We start from the raw sequence: 17,802 nt of genomic DNA, 5'->3' as shown, positions 1-17,802 counted from the left end.
TGCTCCTTTGGCGCCGTTTGTAGCCTGGCACCCGCACGACCAGCCCCATAATCCCCTGTGCACCTGGTCTCACCCGTGGTGTGACCCTCGGCAGCTGACACCTCCCACTCATATCTTGAGGCTCTCTCCTTTTCAGCGTTAGGCTTTCTCCATCACATAAGGAGTTGCATGGCTCACATGGAAGGGCAATGATCACTCTCAAGAAAACGGTCCAAAAAAGAAAGGGAAACGGTCCATTAGAGCTGGGGTTTGGGGCAATGGTTGCATGTTCTAGCTGCCCTGTGCTGCCATGGACAACCATGAGGCAGGCTCTCCATGCTTTTGCAGGTGTTGTGAGCCCCCAGTGGCCACAGCATCCCATGCTCATTAACACAGAATGTCTTGGCTTCTCCCTCACCCTACATCACTTCCTGTGTCCCCGGCTCTTACTTTCCATAAGCTGCCTACACTCAAAGTTGTTGGAGGGTGCTTTTGAGGAGCCTGAATTAAGACAGCTACCTCAACATTCTGAAGCACTGGCCTCTTTGTCTCTTTGGGGACTGCATACTGGTCCCCTGACGAATACATTCTGCTGAGAATCAAGTTGCTAGGTTGACAACTATGGATTTCTTAATCTGTGTGAATGCGACCCTGCCCTAAATCTGTCTTGGTGGATGTTGTGAGCATACCAGAGGGTCCCAAGGGTCTGTTTGTCCTGTATAGGGGGTAAGCTGATGGACATGACCCAGGAGGGGGTGAAGTGTTTAGCTGAAATTAAGTCTGAACAAGCCCTTTGAAAGAATGACCTAAAGAGTATGTTCAGGTATCTGGCCACAGCATCAGTCCACTCCTTGAACAAAAACAAAACAAAACTACAAGGACCTTCCTCTGGTCTGGAAATTGTCTTGACCAGCCACAGTGCCAACCAAACCACAGCCTCTCCCTATGAGGAAGGCAGAAAGCCCGGCCTCCTGTCCTGAAAGAGGGGAAGGAGGAATAGGAGATCAGGACAGTGGGTGAGTTTCACATAAGTTAGGACAGGCAGAACCACAGAATGCCTAACCCCAAATAACTTTTCCAATTGGTCGTGCCCCATCAAGAAAATGCTCTCCATGGCCAACACACAGTTCCTGCTTTAACCGGGTAATTTATAAAGCCCTCCGTTTCTGGGGGAAATAAAATAACTCCTCTGGAAACAAAGCAGAGGTCCGGGATACTCCACAAATACGCTGGAAGATGGGCTGGGGTTGTCTTTGAATAGCCAAGGAATGTTACAGGAAAGGTCATCTCAGAGTTTGGAAGGGGACCTCAGAATTGAAGCTTTGTGCAGGGTAAGCCAATCTGCTGCCACCACCATTTCCAGCTCCACCTCTTAAGGTCTGCATTCCAGTATGGGGGCCTCCCCTGCACCACCTCTGATTGAAGACAAGGCTTCACCCCTGGCTTGCAGAGGGCAAGAATGCTGGCGCTGGGAAGAACGCGTGCGTGCGCGCGCGCGCACAAACACACACACACACACACACACACACACACACACACACACACACACACACACACACTCCAACTCCGCATGCTGGTGGGACCAACAGCTGTTTGCAGAGGACACTGCTCAGTCTCTGAGATGCTGTGGATGGCCGGCTGCGGGGGTCCCACTGGGTTCAAGAGCTTAGAAAGCCTATTGAGGGACCTCCCGGTAGTCTGAGACCCCCTTTTAGCCGAGCTGGGAGGCAGGCGGGGTCCCCGGGGCGGAGTCAGGCGCCCGGAGGGGCGGGCCACCAAGGCTGGGTCCAAGGCTGTGGGATGAGCCGCAGGGCGAAGCTGCAACTCTGGAGAGACAGATGCGCAGAAGCGCACCGAAGAGAGCAGGACAGAGCGACACACGCCCACCAAACACACCCGCCTTGGCCAAAGCTAGCCAGTGTCCCCAGAGCCTGGGCCGCGCCCACCTACCGCGCCAACGCAGGCCTGGGGGTGCGCCCCTGGAGGCACCGAGGCAGGTGAGTGCGGGGTGGTGGTGGGCGAACTCCGGGCACTGAGCGTGGCTTCCAGGAAACCCCCTCCGGCCTTGGGACCTTGGGGTTGGGGACTAGGGCATAGCTCGGAACCGGGGACACGGACAGAAGGAGAGCTGAGAAGGGCAGAGGTGTCCCGGCGCTGCCACGCCCCGCAGACACCCCTGATGACCGGCTTTGCATTTTGGGCTTGAATTTCCAACTGATTTCCTAACCCCGGGGCAGTGCCGCGCCTCTCGTTTCCGAGGCGAGTGGGAAACAAGGAGCCCGTGGGCGGGCTGGTGCTGAGAAGCCAGTCAGAACTCTCACTTATCTGTCCCCGGTGGCAGTCTGTGGGAGATCAATAGACAACTCAGAAGGAGGACACTGGGGTGCACACTCCGCTGGAACCCCAACTGTCAAGTGGGGTGGAGGGCGCAGCTGATCCATGTGTAGCAAGTTGGGGTTTCATTAACGCCCCTGTGACTGCTGTTCCTGGCCAAGATGATTCCTGTCCCCCAACACTCTCCCTGCCCTCACAAGGCTGGATAGACCTCACTATCCAGTTTGATAGCTTCTTGCTCTTCTTACTCGCAGTTCCCACGTTGGCCGGTGTACGGAGGTGTGAGAGGAAGATGTTTTGTGGATGATGAAACAGACCAAGCTAGGTTGGGGAACTCTCCCCAGCCACTCAGGGACTCCTTTCCCTGTAGCAGTCACGTCCTGGGGGCAAGCATTTTAGAGACTGTGTTCCCTCTCCCTCTGTGGACATCTCAAGACACCAAGAATAATATAAAGGAGTTCTAAAGCAAGGAAGGACAGCACCTAGAGTCCCTAGTCATCCCCACCCACTCTTAGGAGGCTGTTTTCAGTTCAGTCTGCTCTCAGAACAACCACCACTTCAGATGACAAGGCACAGTCCCTCTTTAGTCAAGGTTGGCTGAGGATGAAAACCTGGGAGCCTAGGGAAGGGGTCCACGAGCAGATCCAGAGCAGCAGGGTCAACCTGGGGAGAAATGATTTATTCTAGAGCAGGTTTTTCCACTCAGGAAGACCTCAATCACCTAAGAATTTCTTACTTGTCCCTGGGTTCATAAGTGTATAAAGTAGGCATATAAATAAAACATTTACTGATAATAAATCATTAATGCATTTTAAGACAATTCTTTGATCTGCATATAATTTTACCATTTATTAATGAGGAAAGCAAATTTGCATACTAATGAGACGGATTGCTTATTTTTACATGAACATTAAATCTTGACTAAATATTTGATACAGCATCTTCAACATTTTTCAGAGTTGAGTGACATTTTGATTTTATAATCATCAGTGCTGAGAATGTCACTTCATATAAACTTGTGGTACAAATGAAGAAGTGTTTCAGGGCCATTTGAGAAACTGTTGGAAATTCTGTCCTAATTCCAAGCCAGATTTCACTTAATGATTTTTTTTTAAATGAAAGTCAAGTCAGCTTGTCAAATAGCAATTTTTAAATTTTTATTTTACTTCTGTGTGTGTGTGTGTGTTGTGTGTGTGTGTGTGTGTGTGTACACGCATGTAAGCATGCTGCATACCATCTGAGGCCAGAAAAGGGTATCAGAAAAGACAGCTAGAATTACAGTTTTAAGCAACCCAGTGTTAGTGCTGAGAACTGAACTCTGAACTCTGGTCTTGTTCGAGAGAGCCCTCTGAAAGAGCAGCAAGCACCTGTGACTGACTCAGCCGTCTCTCAGCCCTTCATATAGAAATTTTTAAATCAAAAATGTTTTAGCACAATAAATCCAAGGATGTGCTAGTCAGTAGCTGGATGCAACAGTGTGCATCTCACTGCTCGGGAGACTGAGGCAAAAGGATCAGGAGTTGAAGGTCAACCTAAGTGTCATGACCCTGCCTTGAAAATAAAGCAAACAAACAAAAAAGATGAACCAATTTGATACAGACACAGTAGGGAATGATGACACTCTAAGTCTTTGTTTTCCATAATTAAACCATTACGTTTCTATGAGATCAGAGAGCTTTGGTGCACAATAGTTGTACAAGTACAGTTCACAGCACAGTGTGGGTCTGAGGCAAGGTGTTTCAGGCCCCGCTCCCTGGCACTGCAAAGCAAGACGGCACTCAGGGCAAAGTGCCCATGCGTGTTTGGAAACAAGGCTGCAGCGCCGTCTCCTGATGCAACGTGGTTGAGGGATGCCAGAAACAGCTTAGATTCATTGCACATTTGAGTTTGTTTTTTGAACTGATTTTTCCGTCATTCAGAAACCATTGACTGTCGCCCAACTTTTTGCAACCCCCACATCTTAAAAGGCTGTCATACAAGCACTGTTTAAGAGGCCGGCTTCTAGAACCCCTAAGCAAAGAACAGGCAAGCAGCAGGAAAGCCACTCCTACCCACCAACAGATTCCTCTCCACCTCCTGCCTTGTGCCATTGTCTGGTAAGGTTGAGAGTAACAACAGTCAAGCCAGTACTGTCTGCTGGGAGAAGGCAGGATGCCCATTCCCCTTGGGTTTCTATGGAGAGTCCACTTCATTCTGTGGCCAGCAGGCATAGGGCTTCCCATCTCCTTACCCCTGGGTGGGTCTGGTTGGACTGTACCTAGGGAACTCTGAGGGTATACTGTCAGATCTGATGTTTGCTGTCCATTTGTTGTATTTCCCTCACCCCAAGATCCTGCATGTATTAATTCTTCCCAAGGATTCCAGAAGGGAACTGCACTCACTGGCCCCTGCTGGAGACGCTGGACTCCACTTGGACACACCTCCCTGATATCATCCCTCCTGCAGGCATCAATATGGCGGCCCAGAACAGAAACACCAGCTTTGCATCCGACTTGAATCCACCTCAAGACCATGTTGCCTCGCTCCCTTCAACTTCAGTTATGGTGATTACGACCTCCCCCTGGATGAGGATGAGGACATGACCAAGACACAGACCTTCTTTGCAGCCAAGATTGTCATTGGTGTGGCGCTGGCAGGCATCATGCTAGTCTGTGGCATTGGCAACTTTGTCTTTATTGCTGCCCTCGCCCGCTACAAGAAGCTACGCAACCTTACCAACCTCCTCATTGCTAACTTGGCCGTCTCCGACTTTCTGGTGGCAATCGTCTGCTGCCCCTTTGAGATGGACTATTATGTGGTACGTCAGCTTTCCTGGGAGCATGGTCACGTGCTTTGTGCCTCTGTCAACTACCTTCGTACGGTCTCCCTTTATGTCTCCACCAACGCTCTGCTGGCCATCGCTATTGACAGGTGAGGTTCACATCAGCTTTCACAGGCGGGTATCACTCCAGATGTGACTCCGCAATGATTAGTTGAAGGGCTAGAGGGGACTTTCTCCAGCTGTGTTCTATTCAACATTTGAGCACACTGGAAGCTCCTAAGTCTCATAGTTCTAGTCATGACCTGAGATACTGTCTGTTTCAGATGTAGGCAGTTCGTGGCCTCCAACACAAAAACAAAAAGCAGAAAATTCAGGCAGCAACTACTCAAAGCCATGGGATACTTAACTAGGGCAGCTTCCAGTCAAGACGATGGGTACCAAGTTTCTCATGTAGCTGAATCCAGATACGAAACATTCCATTGCCTAGGAAGCTTCCTGTGCCCCTAATGATTTCCACTCCCAGTCCCAGAAATCGCTCTGTCATCACAGTTCAGATCTGTCTGTTCTTTAATCGCTTCATCAGAATCATGTAGCATGTAGCACGCCTTCTGGTGACTTCTTGCAGAGCTGATTTGAAAATAAGATAGCAGAATTTGCTTACAGGAAAGAGGGAAGGACATGTTTGCTTTTGCTGTTTTGCATGTATCTGCATGCTTATTTACATATATTTGCATGAGACCTTCCGGAAGTCCTTGCTCTGTTATAAATTTACAGGTAAGATTTGTACTAGCAGCCCATGAGGACTCTTGCATGTTTCAGGTCAGCATTGTCACCAGCGGAAGGTTGGGGGGTGGGGACCTAATGAGTTCACCCTTTTGGGCTGTTCTGAAATGCATTCTGATGATGTGCGTCGTGACCTCCCTTTTCGTCTCCTTCAGCTCTCGAGTTTCTCCCTTGTTCTGAGTGCTGTTTAGTGCTTTTTAATATCCCAGCTAGTTATTTCTCAGTTCTACTAACAACAGACACAGGAACAAGACGCTTCTTCCTTTTTATAGCAAGATACCCGTGGGAAAGCACCTTTATTACACACAGCTCTGAGGCTCTGTAGTCCAGAAGCCAGCTTAGGAAATGCACACTCACCAGCCAGCTGCACAAGATTCCTCAGGAAAAATCACCGGACTGTCACTTGCTACAGAGATTGAGTCTAGTTCCTGAGCCCCACCCACCCAAGTCTCCAGAATGGGCATCCGCTGAGCTGGGAGTTGCAAATCTGCCTTTTTCTTCGCTTTCCTGAGTGACTCTAAGGTTTGCCGAAGTGAGAGCAGAAGGTGTCTTCACCCCTCGTCCTCTCGTGAGCTTTGTGTTGGTGACGTCAGTTCTACTTTATCTTACGGTCTGTGAAGCTAGAACTGCTTAGGAAGCAGTCGCTGGGCACAGACAGCAGAGGTCCCCTTTCACCCCAGCCAGGCCTTCCCCACACAGCCTCCACACTCCACCAGCCGGGCCACCACTCCCAGTGACCCAAGCAGGGAAGGGACTGTCATCCCCTGCCTGTCTTCCTGTCCCTCACCCGCTGACCCCACACTTACGTGCAGCTCTAAGTCCAGTGTGTGTCCCCCAGCTTTACCACGATGGACACTCTGATGCTCTGCTGACCTGTCCCTTGTTCCCCAGCAGCTTCTGACTGCTCCCTAAAATCCACATCCATCCATAGGAAGGAAGCATCTGAGCATCACTGTTGCGGGCTCTTCCTAAGATATTCCTTGGCTTATGGAATCTCCAGAAGTCCCAATGTCACAGTGTAGTCAGATTTTTCTTGGGGCCACCAGCTCCCAAATAATGACATGGAGACTTATTAATTAGGAATGCTCAGCCTTAGCTTAGGCTTGTCACACTAGCTCTTATAACTTAAATTAACCCCTTTATATTAATCTACATTTTTGCCTTGCATCTTTTTACCTTTCTTTCAATCTATATGTCTGATTTCCCACCCCACCCCCGTCTTGTTGGCATCTCCTCTGCACCTCAATTATCTCCTCTTACTTCCTCTCTCTGCCCGGAAGTCCTGCCTATACCTCCTGCCTAGCTATTGGCCCTTCGGCTCTTTATTAAACCAATCACAGCAATATCTTCACACAGTGTACAAACATCCCACAACAGTCACAGGATATAAATCCTGAGTCTCACATTGTGGACTATGCCAGGTTGACCTTCCAATTCATATTGTGTATGGAAATATAGATATCCTTCCCCAAAGATGTATTTTAAGAGCAATCATCATGTCTTCGGTCTTTCTGTCTCCAACTGAGACACCTATAACTTAGTTTGTGTTATTCCCCCAAACCCCCTGACGCAGGGACCCTCATGCAGATGAACTAGAAGGCACCAAGAGGGAATGAGAATGAGGGCAGCAGATACATTACCAAAGTTTCCACGGGGGATTCCCAGAGTTTTCCAAGGAGCAGGAGGAGGGAGCTGGGCTGTTTATACACGGCTCTTTCAAGTTATTGCATCTCTGAAAATACTGCACAGGTAGCCAAGAGGACTCTGCAGGCCACTCAGACAAACAGACAGACAAAAAGGCAGGTGTGGGCATGCTGGAATGCACACACATATGCTGACATGGCAAAGCAGAGAGGAATGAGGGAGTGTATACCAAAGTGGTAAGAACGCAGGGTATGAGGGCACATGCTCTGAAATGGTAAAGGTGGAGGGCTGTAGGCGAGTATATACTGAAGGGATAAGAGCAGAGGCGTATGGAGGAGGTACTGGCGGCATCTGCCATGACCACAAGAAGTTTGGGGTCTACTGTTCCCAGGCTAAGTACATGAAACAGCAAGCAGTAGAAGATATGGCTGTTTAACACAAGAATTTTTTTTTTCATTTTAAAAATTAGAAATTATCAAACATTAAGAATAATAAAGATACGCCGATTTATAAATGCTCGTTTTTCAAGCGAGGCAGGCACCTCATGTATGTAGTCCAGAATGATTTTGAACTGAGGCACTGGGATAACAGATATACACCCCTAAATCTAGACTTAGCTCCCTCACGAAGTTTAGACCTGCCTCGGCTGGTAGAGCAGCTAGATGGAAGGAAGCTTCATGGGCAGGAGCACATCTGACAAGCACAGAGGAGGTCATGGGTAGGTGGTGGGAGCTCTGTAAGGCTCGAGGGGTCAAGACAGCCCATGGGACCTTAGGCCCTAGGATAGAGATTCCTGATAAATAGCACCCTTCTCCCATCACCAGGCCCTAACTCATCAGAAAGTTGCATCAGACGCCCTTTCTCTTAAAGTGCTGATTTTAATCGTCTTTTTACTGGGGCCATGGTGGGTAGTTTTTCCTGGGATGATATTTTTATTCACATCTGATGGAGAAACAATGTAAGTTTGTTGTGAGTTGGAAGAGACTCGTGAGCCTCTGCCCTCCTCCCACATAGATTCTCTCCTAAGAGCCCCCCAAAACGAATGTCACCCGCCAGCCCCCGAGCTTACCCAGTGACAACTGTGCATGATCACAGCGCGTGTCGTTTCAAGCGAGGGCATTTATTATGGACAACAGGAAACAGCAACAGAGTGGGGCTGACGCACCAGCCCATGCTCAGCTGGGCTCCTTGCAGAAGCACAGCCTCCCTGTGCGCTTCTGTCCAGTGTCTGTCCAAATATGCCTGCTCTGCTCAGTAGACACCAGCAGGACCACCGCAGGCTGTCTTTGGAAGTTGAGCCCAGAGACTACGCTCATGAAGAGGGTATGCTTTCCTAGTTGTAGAGAATTAAAGGAATCCATTGACCTCAAAAGCATTTGTGCACACACACACACACACACACACCACACACACACACACACACACGTTCAAGCAGATAGTTGGCAACAGAGATCTTGCAGATGTCTCTCTTGCCAACAAATGAGTCAGGGAAAATAATCAGCATATATTGGGGAAAATTATAAAGGCCACTCCACGTAGTTAAAAGGAAGATTTATTTAGTGGATGACTTACAAATGAAGGAATGGATAGGTCGCGGGGGTCTGGGGAAAGTGTATCGCAATCCAACGGTGTTCTCTGGAGCTCTGCACAATCAATCTCCACTATCCAGGGTCCAGGCGCAGAGAGAGCGCCCAGAGCGAGCGCTTGCCCATCCAGCTCTCAGGTTACCAGCACCTCCCCTCGCCCCGCCTCGTAGGCGTGACAGTTGCCAGAGTCTCAATGGGGGTTGGAGCTTCCAGATCCAAGTTGGAATGGCTACCCACTACATCTCCCCTTTTTGTCTAAATAAGAAGGTTCTAAACTAATACAAGACTATATACAAAGGAATGGTTATCAAATATTGTCCAGAAATAATGAGGGATAATGACCTAGATAAGATGGAACTACAACCAATGCAAACAATATCAAGCAAGAAACACATTCTAAAATCCAGAGAAGTATAGAGCATAGGTAAACGGCATGTTATAAAGATCATTCAAAGGTGTCCTATCCTAAAGAACCTGAATCTAATACTTAATATGTTCTATCTAAGATATTATATATACTAAGTTGTAACTATAACTGCTAGTCTTCAATCCATCAAAGACCTGAGAAGGAACATAATGGTACCTGAGAAATGGTAGACGGATGCAAGCAACTTCGGGAATCTTGCAAGAGTAGACCAAGACAGCTGGCAGCCTGGACAGTCACCTAATGTTTCTCAGCATTGTTGGTGCATACAAATTGGCTACAGGCCTAGAGTATCTGACAGACCATTTTCAGAAGCAGGATTTCTGAAAGACCATCTTACCCTGTCTTGGCAGAGTACAGTGGTCGCTTTCCTTGTGTCCCGCTTGTCCAGAAAGGACAGCATTGCATTTGTACTGTCAGCCATCAAGGCAAGGGCAGTTCTTTGCCCCGTAGGCCATTTTGTGCCAAAAAGACAAACTTCCAAATGGAAATGTCTTAGAAGCCCAACATTCTCTCGGGATCAATTGGTGCAGCCAGGAGCAATTGTGCCTCACGTCAACAGAATTCTAAGTTATTTAAATGCCATATTCTCTAGGTCTATGAAGTGTTTGAAGATTACCTGTCCATCTGACCTATGTATCTGTAAATCTGGATAACCTAACTAATGTAACTATAGAGATGACAGGCATAGGCGACTATAAATCTATAAATCTTATCTACCGAAATAACCTAAGGACTAAGGCTTCACGTAAATAAGGTAAACAGTCTATAAGCAAATGTATGGTGAAGAACGATGACTTCAAAATTGTGACAATACACAAGATATTTATAACAGAGGTAGGAATATATAGTGCGATATGCAGTATGACAATAATCTTAAATATATATCAATATACCAAATATCCTAACAGAAGTAGAACATATATAAAGTATGACAGATATAAATTTACATTTGTATCAATATAAAAATGTTTCAAATAAGAGTAGAAATATATGTACATTATAACAAATATAGTTCTGTATTTGTATCAATATACAAATTATCTTAAACAGGAGTATAAAAATAGTTTACATTTGTATCAACATATAAGAATCTATAACAGTACAAATTACAGTGCAAATTGTCTAAGGTTGCTATTTTACCAAGTTTGTTTACTAGTATATACAATGATTTACCATCATATCTTATACCTATCCGTTCCATTTCTTCCGCCCCCCCCCTTTTTTTTTTTTTTTTTTTACAATACTGAGTTAATATTTTCTTTCACCCCCAACCCTACAACCATCATCCATAACCCTGAGAATTATGAAACCTAAGGGAGAAGGGCGTCGTTTTCTTAGAATTGCTTCCTGACGTTTAGGGGGTGATGTTATCTCTGTTGGGTACTGTGAGAAAGCTCAGATAGTTAAATCTTAGTTAGACTAACTGTAGGTTCTGCAGCAAGTTTTAGAGTAATGGGTAAGATTGTCTGAAATTCTGGCAAGAAGTGTAGTATGATGATGATTACCATGGCATCATTCTGGATTGGGTAGAGTTGTTGTTGTTGGGGCCCCATCTTCCTTCTGGAGACTTCTGAGAGTGCTATTGGAAAAACTTATTTGTTATCAAAAATGGGAGGTTTGGATTTAAAGAGGACATAGCATGTAAGAAAGGATTCTGAGAAATCAAGAGTAAGCATGGAGAGAATTATCTTTCTTCTCAGGTCTTTGATGTGGTTAAAGACTAGATAGTTATAATTTCCTCAGTTATGATAAAAGATAAGTTAGATATAAAACCTTAAACTCACAAATAAGATAGATAGGACATCTTCTTTAATATTGTAACTGTAATTCTTGCTTGATAATTGTTTTGTTATATGTAATTTTACTATGTTAAAGTTAAAACCTTCCTTTTTAAAAAAAGAAGAAAAGGGGAAGTGCTGTGGATATTATTCTATGTAAATAAAACACTGATGGCCAGTGACCAGGCAGGAAGTATAGGCGGGACAAAGAGAGAGGAGAATTGGGGAAACAGGAAGAAGGAGGGGAGACACTGCAGCCACCGCCAGGAGAAGCAGCTTGTGAAGACACTGGTAAACCACCAGCCACGTGGCAAGGTATAGATTTATAAAAATGGGTTAATTTAATATAAAAGAACAGTTAGCAAGAAGCCTGCCACGGCCATACAGTTTATAAGTGATATAAGCGTCTGAGTGATTATTTTATACGTGGATTGTGGGACTGCGGGGCTTGGGGAACCTGGAGAGAAGCCCTCCAGCTACAAGCATAAGCAATGTACCATAACTCCATCATACATTATGAATGTTTGCTTTCTTGGAAGCTGACAAAACCCCTGATAGACTGTCAGTTAAGTCCTTATTATCCCCACTTCACAGATGCAGAGACTAAGTCTTAGGAGCATAAGTTACTTATCCAAGTGCACAGCTTGGGAACTGGCCTCCTAATTAAAGCCCTAAGTCAATGCTTTTTTCTGTCTGATTTACTTGATGTTAGCAATGAATTTTGGAATGTCCTTCAGAATAAGGAAGATGAATCGGATGACAAAGTATTTGAGTGTAAGAGTTAACAATAGCTGGGTCCACAGGGCGGTGGTGGTGCACACCTTTAATCCCAGCACTTGGGAGGCAGAGGCAGGTGGACCTCTGTGAGTTTGAAGTCAGCCTGGTCTACAGAGAGTGCCAGAACAGCCAGGGCTACACAGAGACAAACCTATCTCCACAAAAGAAAAAAAAAAATAGCCAGGCCTCATGGCACACACCTTTAAGAGGCCGGCTATCAATCAGGCTATAAATCTGGTGTGTGCTGGTGTGTGTGTGTGTGTGTGTGTGTGTGTGTGTGTGTGTGTGTGTGTTTTAGGCTAGCTTATCTACAATTAAGTTCCAGGCCACCCAGGACTATATTAAATTGTCTTAAAAAAAAATGACAACAAAATTAGCAGGAATGTGAAAGTTTTCTTTACATTAGTTATTGGTATACTGTGAGTGGTGATAGGACCAGACTGAGAGCTCTATTGAGTCCTGAATTTGTTTTACAGTATCTAAAGATCAGTACAGTACACAGAATACTGAATGCCGACAAAGATAACTACATCCAAAGGCCCCAAACCTGGGACTATGCTAAATGGTACCCTATGGAGGATCAAGGTAACTTATGGAACTAAGGTTGCTGATCTTAAAATAGAGATTATACTGGGTAATTTGGTAATTTGGGTGGAGCTAATAGATGGCAAAGATTCTTACCTGAAGGAGATGGGCAGAATGTCACAATGGGCCTACATGAAAAATACTCCACTGGCCATTGCTGGCTTTGAAGAAAAAGAGGATTAAAAACCAAGAAATATAGGCAGCTCTTAAAAAGTTAGAAATGCAAACAACAGCAAAACATAAACACACACACACACACACACACACACACACTACACACACACACACACTACACACACACACACACGTTCTTTCCTGAGAGCCCCTAAAAGGAATGCCATCTGCTGGCTCCCAAGATTACCCAGGAAAAAACACATCAGACTTCTGACCTCCAAAACTGCACTATCACAATGTATTCCATTTCAAGTGTCACTTTGATTATAAAGGCGACAGGAAACATTCATCCAGCTAGCACAGAAAGACAGTGACTGTGAGATATTCCTGCCCCAGTCAAGTGGCCGGTGCCTGTCTGCCTCTCCAGCACTGTCCTGTGATGCTTGTTCTCCTAGTCTGATCACACAGATGGGTGGAGAGCTCCAGCACTTGCAATGGTAACACCCAGCGGGACCCCACCCACCCACCCCACTCATCCCATCTACCCCTTGTGGTTGGGATGGGTCCAGCTTTCTCCTCAATGTTTGGAAGCGTCAAATATGGAATTAGCTGGAGAGCCACCAGCAAGCAGGGACAGATGGGACAAGATGGCCAAAATACCACAAGGGACAGAAAGTAGCAACATGGCAGAGGGACTTCTAAGTCAAGTCAGGGGGTTGGAAAGGTGATCGAAGGGTCTGGTTTGTCAGACAGAACTGTCTACGGGCGGCTTCCTGCTCTTGGCCCACACATTCGTTTCCAGGATAATGTGTCTTTTACCTACCTCTCAGACCTCTTCTCTTCCTCTACCTCCCCCTACCACCCTTCCTGCCCCCACCCACATAATGCACAGAAATTTATTCCAGGACCCAAATATCTAAATAGCTATCATTCCATCTCTCCGGAAGAGAGACAGGCAACCCACACAGGTGAGCCTGTTTTCCACGAAGGGAAAAGGTTGGTGGTGGTTTCTTGAGCAGTGTGACTCACCGAAAAGAACAACCGTAATGCTTTAAGGAGCCACAGTGAAGTGTCTTCATTAGGAACTTTCTCTTGAGTGTGAAATGGCAAGGGGAGGCGGCCGTGAAAGGATTATATCAGGAGGCTGGGGTCTGGAATCTGCCAGCCAGGAACCTGGGCATCATGCTTACTTCTCACCAGAGTCCTTAATCCCACTGCCTCCATGATGCAGGCTGACGTCTAGAAGGAGGAGGAGGAAGCCTGAGCAGTGTCCACACCTCACTCTGAGGTGCACAGCTCTGCTTTCACCTTAGATTGTGGGGTATTTGGAATAAGAACTGTAAGAATACCTTGTTCATGGGCAGAGGCAGTAAGATTGAAAACTCAAAGGGTATAATAGTACTGTGAACAGATGAGCACATGTATTTACTGAAAGATACGCAAGTACATCCTTATCATATTTAATGTTCACAAACATCCTCAAGGTAAGTACCATTTGTCTCAGGTTGTATTCAGACAAATAGATCTCAGAGAGAAAGGGTAATTCCCAGATCCCTATACCAATCAAGGGAGAAAAGCCACATTGATTTCACCTGTCTGCTCTTTCTATTAAATATCTACTCTAAATGCCAAGTGGGGCTGTTAATGAGCTAGTACTGCTTAAACCCAGGTAGTGGGTGCCTGGGGATTCATTGTGCTACTCCCAGGCTTTTGCGTATGCTCTGGGCTGGTTTAAAAAAAAAAAAAATCGTGCTTCCAAATTTAATCACCATTGCTGGCTTCCCTCTCCCTCCAGATACCTCGCCATTGTCCACCCCTTGAAACCACGGATGAATTATCAGACCGCCTCCTTCCTGATTGCTTTGGTCTGGATGGTCTCCATCCTCATTGCCATCCCATCTGCCTACTTCACCACCGAAACCATCCTCGTCATCGTCAAGAATCAGGAAAAGATCTTCTGTGGCCAGATCTGGCCAGTGGACCAGCAGCTCTACTACAAATCCTACTTCCTCTTCGTCTTCGGCCTGGAGTTCGTGGGCCCGGTTGTCACCATGACCCTGTGCTATGCGAGGATCTCCCAGGAGCTCTGGTTCAAGGCCGTACCTGGCTTCCAGACGGAGCAGATCCGCAAGCGGCTGCGCTGCCGCCGCAAGACAGTGCTGTTGCTCATGGGCATCCTCACGGCCTACGTGCTGTGCTGGGCGCCTTTCTACGGCTTTAGCATCGTGCGAGACTTCTTCCCTAACGTGTTTGTGAAGGAGAAGCACTACCTCACCGCCTTCTATGTTGTTGAGTGCATCGCCATGAGCAACAGCATGATCAACACCGTGTGTTTCGTGACGGTCAAGAACAACACCATGAAGTACTTTAAGAAGATGCTGCGGCTGCACTGGCGGCCTTCTCGCTACGGCAGCAAGTCCAGCGCTGACCTTGACCTCAAAACCAGTGGGGTGCCTGCCACAGAGGAGGTGGATTGTATCAGGCTGAAGTAGCCTGCTGGTGATGCCCAAGGGAAAACATATTCGATACTCAGCGTATCACACGTCATCAACCACTCACAAGCTACATGGGAAAAGACAGCTATATTCACGCTCTTCTGCCCAAATGTGTCTGGATGCTTCTATGTCCTAACATACAGCAAAATTGCTATCTGTGTAACACCTGAAGAGGCTAGACACAAATGGCAGCAAGCAACGTGACTGAATGCCTTCTGTCTGCAAACCACACCAAGAGATTATTCGAAGGACCTACATTTGCTGATTACCTGCTATGTGCGGAAAGTCCCCCCCCACAAAGAAATGGTAGAATCTATTTGGTGTTATCAAGCTCTATATATCTACTTATCTATCTATCCTTCCATCTAGATCACTAGAAAGAGGACATAAATGATTAGCCAGAGTCATGGTCCATATTCTCCCATTCTATATCTCATCTGCACAGAACTGCCAAAAGGCAATAGAATAAAGCACTTAGATACGGCAGAAATGTAAGGATGACTCCATCAGTGTCGAGTCCACGGTCTCATAGGAAGAGAGTCCATACAGCACATTTACCTTCCCCACCCAGCTCCAGCTATCTCCTTGGTATTCTGTACTTAACCTACAATGGTGTTATTTCAAAAAGGGAAAATGTCTTTACCACTGATGTGTCAAATCTCATCAGCCTGTAGGGTGAAGATGGGAAATCCCAAGACAAGAAATGCATCCAGTACCTGATACTTCAATGCCAAGTATTTCAAGGCTCTGGGGTCCTGAAGGAAGAGGACACAGAAAGAGGCAGAGGTTGCCAGCAGCAATGAATATAATCTGTGTCCATTTGCTACAATCTGGACGATTTTCTAGAATGTGTTCTGACTTATAAAAGGAGCTCTGCTTGAGATCCGAAGATCTGTGTGAATGTCCTACCTCCAGGACTCATCTCTGTGTGTCGCCACTTTAATGAAATGGGAATAATGAAAACAGATCAGTAGGAAAGCCCATTGAAGTCATAGTGTGTATAGTTTTCAGCTCTACCCTTGTTAAGAATATGATACTGAAGAGCTCATTAGAGGGAGTTTGAAAATAGCATTCACCATGGTTTTTTTTTAAATAGAGGAACAACTCCACATTTTCATCCCTGTTCTTTGGACTGGAGACTACTGAACTCATTTTGAAGTAGCCTATCTCTAGTGGGGCATAGAGGTCACCCTGTCCAGGCTGCAATCAAGAGGATGCAGTCAATACCCATACTCTCAGCCTCCCTGTGGTCTTAGAAGCATGAGCAGTCTTCCCAGCACAGCATTGGTGAACCCCAGGACTGAATTCATTTGTATTATTATGTCATCTACTCAACAGTAGGGTTGGTTAGGCTGACCTGCCTGGCTAGGTGTCTCCTTCCTCCTTCATAGCCCCATATGCATCCCTCCCTTAACTGCACACTCAGTTACCAAGAAGACCCTCCTCAACACGGGAGGACTGCTCTTCTGTCAAGGGCATAGGCATGTCACGCTTCCATGATAACCCTCCAATCTCTCCAGTAGACCCTGTATCCTTTGAGTGTGTCAACAGACTTCACCTCCTTCTTCAACACTGTCTTCCTTTCATTTATATTTACCTGAAAACACTTCTGTAAATATCAATGTGTATATGTGATATTCCAGGTGAATAAAGTGTATGCGGTTATCATATGGGATAGTTAATATAGAGAATTATAATCATAGCGTTCAAAGGGTTCCTTGTTAATGTTTTATATGTTTCGATGTAAATGAAGTAATAGTTGTCTAAGCAACTCAAGCCTGAAATGAAACAGAATTTCCAAAGGCCTTCTTAGAACTTGTCCATCTCATACTAGCAACTGACCTCACATCTGTGTTCTCTCAGGAGTGTGTTCTTGAGTGTAAATTAGCAGGGAACCATTACCCTACACGTTCCCTTGTTTATTAATGATTTTTAAAGTGCAGGCTTCTTTCACACGGAGAATATTTATGCCTCCAGTTAGAACTAAGGTACTAAGTCAATTGCATTTGTGTTCACTCTTCTCAACACTAACTAAAGGCAAGCTTAAGGTACTTTTTAACATGTTAAGATAAGTATACACTTATACCTACTATTTCACATTGAAAAGTTAATCACATTTAGTAAAGCAGATCCATTTTCTTGGCCAGAATAAGAGAAAAGATGGTTATACAATGAAGCTGTTCAGGTTTTTGTTAAGCATCCAACATTTAAAATAAGTTACTTCTAAAATTGGAGAAATAAAAAAATGCTTCAGGCCCTCAGGCATGACAAACAATTTCAGACTTCACAAGGAAGAATGTGACATGTGGGAGGTAATTAGAAATCTTGACACAGTTCTGTTTCTACTCAAAAATGGTGGCTCCAAAACACATCCTCTGCATCCAATCATATACTCCCTTAGCCTCAAGAACACTCTCTCTCTCTCTCTCTCTCTCTCTCTCTCTCTCTCTCTCTCTCTCTCTCTCTCTCACACACACACACACACACACACACACACACACACACACACACACACACACAACAATAGGACACTAGACCA

The 17,802-nt window shown here is 45.9% G+C and overlaps 1 protein-coding gene across 1 annotated transcript; it reads left to right on the top strand.

Moving 5' to 3' along the window:
• Positions 1 to 1,548: 1,548 nt before the first annotated feature.
• On the top strand, positions 1,549 to 16,831 carry Prokr2 (prokineticin receptor 2). Its single transcript, XM_028878625.2, is given in 4 exon segments — positions 1,549 to 1,976; positions 4,670 to 4,838; positions 4,841 to 5,223; positions 14,564 to 16,831. Coding segments are annotated over 4 exon segments (1,446 nt in total). The 5' UTR covers positions 1,549 to 1,779; the 3' UTR covers positions 15,261 to 16,831.
• Positions 16,832 to 17,802: the final 971 nt, after the last annotated feature.

This window comes from Peromyscus leucopus, chromosome 4, assembly GCF_004664715.2.
Source record: "Peromyscus leucopus breed LL Stock chromosome 4, UCI_PerLeu_2.1, whole genome shotgun sequence".
In the NCBI taxonomy this organism is placed as follows: Eukaryota; Metazoa; Chordata; class Mammalia; order Rodentia; family Cricetidae; genus Peromyscus; species Peromyscus leucopus.
This window is presented reverse-complemented; position numbering and strand designations above follow the sequence as displayed.